The sequence below is a fragment of the Vicia villosa genome, unplaced genomic scaffold, assembly GCF_029867415.1.
Source record: "Vicia villosa cultivar HV-30 ecotype Madison, WI unplaced genomic scaffold, Vvil1.0 ctg.000290F_1_1_2_unsc, whole genome shotgun sequence".
Lineage (NCBI taxonomy): Eukaryota > Viridiplantae > Streptophyta > Magnoliopsida > Fabales > Fabaceae > Vicia > Vicia villosa.
Window position 1 is genome coordinate 55,886 of NW_026705124.1, and position 11,643 is coordinate 67,528.

General features: G+C 37.9%; 1 protein-coding gene across 1 annotated transcript; it reads left to right on the forward strand.

The window, feature by feature from the left end:
• The first annotated feature begins 408 nt into the window (after nt 1-408).
• On the forward strand, nt 409-1,382 carry LOC131626455 (protein S40-7-like). The gene has a single exon (XM_058897273.1). The coding sequence runs from the start codon at nt 494-496 to the stop codon at nt 1,163-1,165; it is 672 nt and encodes a 223-aa protein (XP_058753256.1). The 5' UTR covers nt 409-493; the 3' UTR covers nt 1,166-1,382.
• Nucleotides 1,383-11,643: the final 10,261 nt, after the last annotated feature.

The window sequence follows — 11,643 nt, forward strand, 5'->3', positions numbered from 1 at the left end:
TTCACGTTATTCAACTACTATTAATAGGGGTATTCTAGTAAATGACATTAACTTTTTTACTAAAACCAACACATCCAATCATTTTCTTAAAAACCGCGCATTGCTCAAATAGGACATTTATTATGAGACGGAGGGAGTACTTAAAAGATGAATGCATTTGGGCAAGTTATTTAAAAACTAAATAAACAAGCGTGTCCAAGTTCATTCCTTAGTCGGTAGTTCTTATCTTAAAAGTATAATTGTCAAATAAAGCTGTCAAATTAAATTATTGACTACGTTGGACCCACAGAGTAAAAAGATAACCATGCTCATTGTCATTCATTCATTGGATATTCAATGTAAGAAGTAACTCCCGCGGGTCCCACACATAGTTGTCACCCACCCATTCATATATTTTACCGCATCCGCGACCCTCCGCCACACTACCCCTTTTTCTAATTTCATATTCTTCTCGTATTCTTCTTCACTCCAAAACCTTTCATTCACCAACCCAATGGACCCCACACCCTCCTTCCACCGTCGATTTCCTTCCAACTCCGACCGCCTACTCGGCGCTTTCAATTTCTCTCCTCCTTCCTCTGTCACCACCTCCGTTGGTGACGAGCTCAACGAAGCTGAACTGTTCTGGTCATCTGACAGCTCCGAATCTGAAAATCAAAATCAAAATCAACGGCCAGCGCCTCAACCGACTGAGTTGACTCGTCACCGGAGTTTCGATCTATCTCAAGACTCCGGCATCCTCGCTGTCCTATCAGGTCCAGACAACAACCGTGATTCACCACTGTTTCGTGGTAAATCTCCGGTTTCGTCTTCGAGAATGATTCCGTCGTTTCCGAGACCTAGACCTTCTTCTGGCTACAACTCCGAGCAATTGGTTCAGTCTATGCCTTCTAGAAAGTTCCAGCAATCTGCTCCTGTGAAGGTTCCGGTTCTGCCACCGAGTCAGTTCACTAGACGGCGGAACATCGATGCACTTGCGGTGTTGGATGATGATGACGACGACGGTGAGGAGTTGTTGCCGCCGCATGAGCTTGTGGCGAGAGGCTCTGGAGTCTCGCCGAGAACTACTTTTTCCGTTTTGGAAGGAGTTGGGAGAACTCTTAAGGGGAGAGATCTCCGTCAGGTGCGAAACGCGGTTCTGCGCCAAACCGGTTTTCTTGATTAAACCGGTTTTTTTATTAAACCGTTTTTTTTCTGAACTGTTTGTTTGTTGATATGTGTTGTTGAGGTGGTGGAAGTTTAATTTTGATAGCTTCTTTACACCATTTTATTCATGATGATGAATTAGGAAATTTGAATTTTGGTTAATTAACTTTGTTTTTAGATGCTCTTTTTGTTCTATGCGATTTATAATTTCTGGAAATTACATATAACTTTGTTGATCGGGATTCCATTTCATTTAATTGAGTGAAAATTAATCAGAATTTAGACACATAATTGGTGTTTTTATGTAATTGAAAATTTTATATTATTTGCTTCTCTGGGAAATAGATGAGAGGGATGTTTTGGAAGAGATTATGGAGTTGGTAAGATAGGATTGTGGTCCTTGTCAGTGTGTGATTAATTGAAGTATTGTGTCATTGTCACGAATTAGATTCCTTGTTAAACACAAAGAAGTGTGATTACTGGTAGTTTAGACTTTGTGTTGTGTTATTTTCTGATGACGAATAATTGTTCTTATGATTCTTTTGCGCTTCTCTCAACTTAATTCCAACAGAAAAACAAGTCCTGGGCTAGCACTGTCTTGGATGAACATGTCATTACAGTGTTTGCCCTTTAATGCAGAGTGCAACGTTTATCTTATTGACTTTATAGATTATAGAGGATACGTTTGTTGGTTGTAGATAAACTTTGCAGATTAAATTTAATATATTTGATAAAGTTAGCATTTAAAGTAATAAATAAATAAAGTAACAAATAAATATTTTTTAATCAATGCTAGCTGAATATCCGTGAGCGATTGAATATGCCCTCTATTATGCATTAGTAAAAAAAAAAAGAATCTCAATTATGCAATGTATCGTTTCAATAAAGATAAAAAAATATATTTAAGAACAAAAATTAACAGTAAAAGATTTAAACATTGAAAATATATGGAAACAACTCATTGTGATTTGCTCTACCATTATGAAAAATTATTGGAGTGGACCAACTCTATTTAAAATACATACAAGAATAAAAAAGAAATTGAAATTTTTTAAAAAATGGATTAAACTAGAAGCTGAATGATCGTTTTTATGAGAACAAAATGTAATCACAACAAGAAATTTGAAAAGTCATTGATAAGATTTACAATGGTTCAATAAAAAATTTAGAAGGAAAGTCTCCATTTCACACAAAACTTGTAAAATTTATTATTACAAAAACTTTTTACAGTAATTTGTAAAATTATATTTATATGTATATAAGCTAAATGCTAAACACATCCCCATAAAACTAACATATAAGTCTAAATTACACTATGAGCTTGTAAAGAGAACAAAATTGGACTCCTCAACAAATTTCAAATCCAACAAATTAACAACTTTTCATATCACCTCCATTTGAAGTCTCTTAGCTTTACTCACACCCCCTTGTTGTCCTTGCCTTCTTAGAGGTCATCGTCACTTAAGGTCCAAACTCTCCTATAACTCATCCAGTTGCCATACTTATAATGAGTATGAGCCGTGCCGCTGAATGCAATGCAAAATAAGTAAGGTTTCCATATTTTTGTTAATTATTTCGAGTAAAAGAATTAGTTTATGGAATTACGATTCATTTTTGAAAATGGAATAGAGGAACACTCAAAGAAAAATTTATGGAAACAATGGACACTATTGTTACTAGGGAGATCAAATTTATGTGCCTACAAAAACTAAGTGGATGTGTGAAAAGGCGAAAGAATTAGACAGTCTATAATTTAAGCTTTGGTACATCAACAATGTTAGATCAGAAAATGAGGTGAGAATTATTATAGACAAGGAATTCAAGACAAATATTGTGGATGTAAAAATGTAGGTGATTAAATCATAACCCTGGAATTTGGATTGAAACAAGACACTTTTAATGTTATTTGTGCTTATGCACCTCAGGACGAGTTAGTAGAACTCCTCAAGATAAAATTTTGAGAGTGTTCCATTCGCGAACAAGAAATGGATGCCGTTGAAGAACTGATGATGTTGAACGGCGGTGTTGATCTCCATCACGACGGCGTAGGAGAGGACCTTCATGATTAGCACTCTAACGCGCCCAAGTCAATTCAAGATTCAAGAAGAGTAGTGAAAAGTGGAGATTAGAGAATGTACCATGCTCTTGGGTGTGAATTGATTTTATACCTGAGATCAAGTGGAGTGGATTTGAGATGAATTGAGCCTTAGCCATTTAGATATTTTTTCGGACCAAAACAATTGCCCCCAGGGCTTTGTCGGGCACTCAAGGAACCGAGGAAAGCCTAAAGTGATGTTGGTCGGCTTCTAGGATGTTGTCCGATGTGAGATAGAATTGAAACATTTGTAATCATTTATAAAAGTAGTGTGGAACTAGCGCATTAAATGCAATCCTATCATCAGAACATTTCATAGTCTCTTATGACACGTTTTTTAACACGACAAGCTAGGGTGCGACGTGGTTTATAGTGTACTCGAGTGTGCTCAAGTTTGCGTGTATCCACATGGGAAAATCTAGCTGTTGATCTTGTGACTTCTTTCACTAGTTGGTAAAATCGACTGTCTCCTCGGGACGGGACCTCTTAAACCTAGAAGACACCGCCTACTGAGGAGAAGGGTGCCCGACAAGAGGGGCGGAGGAAGAACCCCCCAAACCAGTCTGAGGAGAGGGTCCCCCCTCCCGTGATCGGGCCCTGACACTCTTCTTCCTCTTCTTGGTCTTAGCAGCAACAAACTTCATCATACGCTCCTGAGCGGTCGACATCGTGCTTATAACAAAAACGAGTAAGAGTTAGAAAACGAGGGTAAAATATACAAATACCTATAAAATGGTTAAAACAAAATGACTACCCAAATATTCCTCGGCCTCCTCGGCTGTCCCACAGTCGAGGAGCTCCTTGACATTGATATGGACAGGCTCGTACACGGGCTCCCCGTTCAAATCAACAATGGGGGCGCCACCATTGACCACACGCTGGACGAAGCCTAGCCCATCAACGTAGGCCAAAAGCGCGTCATAGTTGGTCGAATCCTCGGTGTTCAGCGCACCCGTCTTCACTATATAAGCATTTGTGCCCTGCTCAAAATGCCTCTTATTTCACTGAAAGTTGAACCGCTTGATCAACTGCCTCCTCGCCTCACCTCTCCTGATCATCAGAGGCTGTCCCATCGACCCATACAGAAGATTCGAAGCGAACACAAAAATAATAGCCTTCTTCGACACTGGTTGGACTAAGAAAATCTATCTTTAAAACCTCAGACCGACTCCGAAATTTTTTTGAAGAGCTTCCTCGGCTGCTTCAGCGAGACCCATCCATATTGTCCACCAGAGACGCCCCGCTGGAGGTTGAAGCAGTAGAAGAACAAGGGCAACGTGGCCCTGACATTAAGGTAGTCACGCACGAGCTTGAATTGTAATACCCTTTACTAACCCCGCGGCAATTTAAACAAATATTCAGAGTACATGAAATAAGGGTGCCACAATTCATAATGAATAAACATCATTCAGTCATGTCATGCATTCACTGAGGTAATCATCATAAATTAAAACGTTTCATGTTAACACAGCGGAAATTTATTCAACGGACTAAGTTTAACATCTTTAAACCTTATCCTTCAAACATCAAAACATAATTAGAGTCATAATCATAAACTCTAAACAATCGCGTCCCCAGTGTTACAACTACCAGAGCATGACACCTGACGCTAACTAAAACACTGACTCATGAGCTAATCCTCACCGAGTCGAACAACCGCTATCCTCAATCTGAAAATGACAACATGTAAGGGTGAGTCTCATCATAATTAACAAATGTTATAAGGTCATAAAGCAATAACACATCACAGTTGTATCATCCACCCAATTGTTTCATAAACAGACATTCAAAACAAGTCAACAACAATCAACACATCATCAACATTTACAACACTGGAATACATCCAATCATGTTATAAATTATGCATATGTATGAAATGACACTATGCATGTGGTACCAACATCATCAAATGGGAATAACCCATGACCGATCCAACATCATCAAGATACGGCCCTGCCAGCACAGATTCCACACAATGGGAATCATGCCCTTCACTGATCCAACACACCCTTATGGATACAGTATCATCAATGAACATGAATGAATGCAACATATACAACATACTTATACCATCATCATCAACATCATCATCATCATCATCATCATCATCAAGTATGTTCATATACATTAACATCATTCAATCACAATTCCATCATCATCATCATATAGAAACATACACGTATTTACACCAATCATCATCATCAATAAGAATTAGCACACATGTATTCTCATCATTCTAAAACCAATCAATCATCATCATATAGGTTATTCTATAAGGTTTGTTTAGCTCGAAACGACACATCAAACGGACCAACAGTTAAAAAGTTATGTATAGTTAAACTTTTTAAAATGTCCCAAACATCAACAGCACGCGGCGCCAGCTTGGTTCGCGGCGCGAACTGAGCGTCCCAAAAATCCTTGGCTCTCTGCCAAGCTATTCGCGGCACAAACATCTGCATGCGGCGCGAAACGAGAAAAAGTTACGCCTTTGCGGCGCCAACACGGGTACGCGGCGCGACCTGTGCGTATCATAACTTCCTGGCATTCTGCCCACCTGTTCGCGGCGCCAACTCTATGCACGCGGCGTGAACCGGCAATTTCAGAAACCCCAACCTGCAGAAAACAACATTCTACACATCCCAAATGCACTCAAAATCACACCAGTACGAGTTTCGGAAAATGAACCACACATACAACACAATTTGCACATTAGTATACACAATTCAAGCATCAATTGACATAATAACATCATACACATCATGGATTCAACAAAGGATTAAAAGTCACACAAATTAACCCAATCCCTAAACCTATCATATGACTCAATTGATACGAATTCCACATCTATTCTATGCTATTAACCCCTAACCCGATAATAGATGATAATCAGATAAGTCTCCCCTTACCTTAGCCAAATTCTTGAACTCTTCCCCTTTCTCTGCTTCTGCACTTTCACGTTCTTCCTCTCTTCTCCTCTTCTGCTCTTTTCACGTTCTTTCTCTAATTTTCTTCTTTTCCTTCTTTTATGAAAAATAATAAAATTTAGTAAAAAGGCCTTGTGACTAACACCCCTCCTTTTACTAACACTACCTCGGCCCAACTCTATTATTTTCCATAATTTTTAGAGAAATGTCAAATAATTCCAATAAAATAATTTAAATCCCAATTAAATTAAATTAAGGAAAATTACGGATGTTACATGAATTCCCTGAGAAAGGCTATCGAGTTATGATGCAGCTGGGATGGGCCAAGACGCAGGTGGTCGAACCTAACCACCTCGAGATCCCTGAAGGGCAGTCGATGCCCCAACTCCTCGAAACATATCTCATACACAAGGAACTTGTTGGTTGGGTATGTAACACCCTGATTTACCCCGACGAATAATAAAATCAGAATGTAAAATTTCACTTAAAGTATTCATCACAAACCTAGGATGTCACATTCTTCAAAAATATAAACATTTGCTCGCAATTATTAACGAATACATAACACATTTAAGTCGGATGAACCAATCAAAACATCATAATCTTCAAAACATCTTTTATTACGCAGCGGAAAATATTCATAATTCAATTAAAAACCAACATGACAACTTAATTCAACAGTTGCCAACATTAATATTTGAGAAGGCCTCAACAGTTATTCAAAATCCAACAAAGAAAACAAATAAGTGTTCATCCCCCTAGTATTACGTATTAGAGCAACAACGTCAACTAGAACTAACTGAAGGTAAACATCCTCCCGTCTTGATCACCTACATGTTACCTACATAAGGGTAAGATTTAAACATAAGGGGTGAGATATCATAACAGTATAAAGAAACGTATGATAATAAGTATATGATGAATAAAATCATACACATTTCACCAACTTCACAAAATCATCATCATCCATCAACAAGTAATATACAAGTATTCAATAACAAACAACTCATCATCACCTCATTGGTCATAAAATGCAATGAGACCAACACCGACTAAAATGCATGTGGTACCAACAGGTAAGGATGGAAATAGGCTAGGTTAGGTTAGGCTTTAGAAGGCCTGAGCATGGCCTACGATAAACTTAAAAGGCCTAAGCCTGGCCTATGGTCTATCATAGGCTTAATTTTTTGGTATGGCCTGGCCTTTTTAAAAGCTTGGCCTTGCTTGAAAACCTATTTAAAAGCCTGTATCTCATTAAAGTTTTCAATTAATCCATATTATTTAAGAAGCCTTATAGATCGGCTTATATATGCACATATAAGACGACCTATTTAGCCTTTGTTAATTAGCATTTTTACTAATATATATTCATACATGAGCCAAACTATTTAGCATATCTCTAATATATATGAAAATATGGACCGGCCTATTAGGCTTCATAGGCTTTTTAATAGCCTAAGCCTAGCCTATTTAATAAAATAGGCTTTTAAAAAATCATAAGCGTGACCTCTTTATTAAATAGGTCTGGCCTGGCCTAACCTTAAGTAGGTTAGGCTATAGGTCCCTGTAGGTCGGTCTGGCCTATTCCCATCCTTACCAATAGGGCATAAGCCCTCAACGTAATGCAAATAAATAGAGGTAGCAACAAGGCATATGCCTTCAACGATTCGTCAATCCAGACCAACAACAGAGCATAAGTCCTCAACAATGCAATGTATGCGGCATCGACATGCAACAATACAATTATGCAACCACAAGGCATAAACCTTCTACAAACGTCAAGATAGGCCATCACCTCATCGCCATCATATGGCCACATCATACAATTACAAACAACAATCAGCAAACAACGTTAAAGTGTCTTTCTCAAACAATCATCCATTACAATGCATAACTTAGAAAATTCAAGTATTTGGTTTTCATCAAAACTCGGCTCAAAAACCATTCAAACGATTCGAGTAAATTACGAAAAATTCACTAAAACTCATGATAAATCACTATTGTCCAAGACCTAATTCAGTTTTTAAAAATATAAAAAATTTTCTTCCAGAGCTCGCTAAGCGGACTAGCAATTATGCAGAAAAATACTCCTATAGTCACCAAATGCCCAAACCACTTTTTCCATCAAAAATCCATCTTAAACAGTCCGGTTTTACAGAAGAATCATATATTCATGTTCCTCTATTCATATAACATCTATTGCAATCCTAAAAACGCAATTCTACAACGTCACTTTCGACATCAAATTTACGGTCAAAACACAAAACTTTGCAAAAACAACAAGACCAAATTTCATGAGTTAGAAGCAATACAACACATATACAACACATAGCAACAGGAAATTGTCATCAAACAGACGTCAATCATCAATTCTATGAAATTCCCATTCAAAACCTAAGAATATCAACATAGAACCAAAACCCCATTCCTATCTTCTAATCATCATATCCAACCTTATAGAGTTAGAACCCCACCCTTACCTTGGATTGGTGATTCGCTACTCTTACAATGGATTTCTTGCCTTAGTCTCTTTGTGCCTCTTCTCCTATTCTACGATAACTTCTCTTTCATGTTCTCTAACTTTTCCTCCCAATTCTCTTTTTCTCTCTCTTATATTTAGTTAACCCCTTACTAACTTCTATCTCACTAATGAACTTAACAACAACACCCCAACTATTTCTTATGCTAACACAACATAGACCCAACTAATTATATAATCATTTTTATTATTATTATTAATATTATTATTATTATTATTATTATTATTTAACTTCTAATAAAATATCATAACCTCTAATGTCTAGCCACACCCTCGTGTTTCTACACTTTTAGACATTACACCCCTCCAATTAACACAATTTCACAAATAAGCCACAATTCTACCAAATAATTCACAAACAATTAATTAAAAAATTGAATAAAAATAAACGGGCGTTGCAGGGTACACCGAGCATATCCTGTCGTCCTCTTGGGAAAAACAAACCCTCTTGTCTTCCTCATTACTAGGCGGATCTGTCTCCACCCCCACTACTGTAAAGGTGTCTTCAAGGGACCCAGCGAACATGGAAGGGGTCTCCTGAGGACCCACAACTATTCACTCATCATCAGAAGTATCAAGGTCATCCCCCTGGCCGGAAAAGCTTAGAGACGAAGCCTCCCGCTCAGAAGTACTTTGGTACGTCGAGCTCCCAACCTCAGAGCTCTTACTAGTGTCACTCATAGTATCATCCTGACGTTACTGGCCATTTGTACCTGAAAAAATGGAAAAATTGAATTCGACTTCAAAATCAAATCCACCCTTCCACTACTAATCAAGTGAAGCACAAAGGCAACGAGGACAACGTCCCCAACCAGAGCCCTTAACTAAAACATTAGATAAATGTGCGAGGAGCTCGACCGGAACCTCCCTAGAAGACTAAGCCTAAATCTTCCCGAGAAAGATCCTTCCTGACTCCTCAGGTTTAAGACTTCGCATGAAGTCCATCGCATAACTCATACGACCCATCGCTCAAGCCTAGAGTCCGATCAATAGTTAGCGAAAAACTCATGATCACCGCTCTCTCACCGCGATTATAATGCCCAAAACAGTCGGAAAACAACGGTTTCCTAAGAGTACCTGACCTGTCCCTGGCAGCGCCGACGTACAAAAGTGGCATGGCCACCGTCAAACCTAACCATCCACCAAAGAACATCTAAAAATTATCATTTGCCTATCCTAACAACATGCATTATGAACAAAAATAGATACTGGAGCTAACAAAAGCAAGAAAAGTAGAAAAACTTACATGGTCGGTAAAAAGTGTGTGGTGATCGGACGAGTTATACGGGGGAAGACGGCGGAAGGCGAATACGAGCAGGCTGCGAGCAAAAAATACAGAGAGGACAGAGAAGCAAAAGTGAAAATAAATCAAGTTCCCTCCTATTTATAGAGGACGCATGCAGCACGTGTCAGAGCACGCGCCTAGCCCAACCTAGCCATCATTGCACATTTATTACGACGCGTGGCTCGACGCACTCATGCGATGTTACCCCTTCGGTTCCAATCAACTATTCATCTCCCCGCGAGCCGAACCTCCAGGGCAACGACAAATCTCCTCGCGAGCTCTCTTCCTCGGACAGCCGAAGAGATGCCACCTCTTTAGAGAACGAACACCGTCTGTGCACGCTCTCCCTCCCCAAATCAAGATTTGCCCTTAAGTTATCGCTCTCATGCTCGGAGCAACGACTTAGGGGACTCCTGTTCTGAATTGGCCTAATGACTAGATATGGCCCAATCCACTTCTACACACAGAACGACCCAATAGCTTTGGTCCATTCACCTGAGGACAAAGGAAGCGCCTTCCCACATTCACTACAAGAAAAGAGTGATATAGCCACCAAATGTTGTGACGTGATTATCACGTGGCTCAAAAAAGTGAGTTGCGACGTGATAATCACGTCACTAAAAGTTTTTTATATTAAAAAACTAAAACCAACGTTGGCACATGGGGTGTCTTTAAATAATATTTAAAAAAAAAAGTTGCGAAATGAAAAACACGTCGCAACCTTTAAATAAAATAAAAAAAATTAAAAGCAGATAAAGTAGTCTGACAAAGGGGGAAAATTCAAAGGGGGGAATTTCAAATTTTCATTTTTTTTTGTTGCGGCGTGAATTTCACGTCGCAACCTTTTTTTGTTAAACACGCCAGCATTTATGTACAGTCATGTGTGCAGTTGACTGACACATTTATTACTGTGTAGAAGTTGCGACGTGATTTTCACTTCGCAACGTAGACACGTGAAAATCACGTCGCTAAAGGCATTATACCAATTCGTTGGAACTCCTCTTCCCAGAACCCCCTTTCTCCTCTTTCTTTCTTTCTTTTCCTCTTCTCCTCTTCTCCTTCTTCCCCCAAACCCTCTTCCTATCCTCCATAATCAACCATCCTCCCTCCTCAATCCACCATTTTCATTCTCAAATTCATCATCACAACCCCCCATTTCCAGGTAAACATTCAAACCTCACTTGTTCTTGTCAATTTTTTATTTTATTTTTTGTAAAAATCTGATTTTAATATATATTTGTAGGTGAAGCATTGTTGATTTTGATTCAAGGATAAGGAGGAGCTCACTCAATCTTGTTCAACTTCATTGAGGTATTTTTTTTTTAATTTTATTTATATAATTTTTGAGATTTTTTTATGTGATTATATATATATATATATATATATATATATATATATATATATATATATATATATATATATATATATATATATATATATATATATATATATATGTTATAGATTAATTTGTGAGATTTTTTTATGAGATTTTTGTAGTATGTATATATAACTTTTAGAATGTTAATTTGATATATAATTTTTAGAATGTTAATTATTAGAATGTTATAATAATTAGAATGCATATTATTTATAGTATGTATATATATAGATTAATTTATAGAATGTATATTATTTATAGTATGTATATATATAG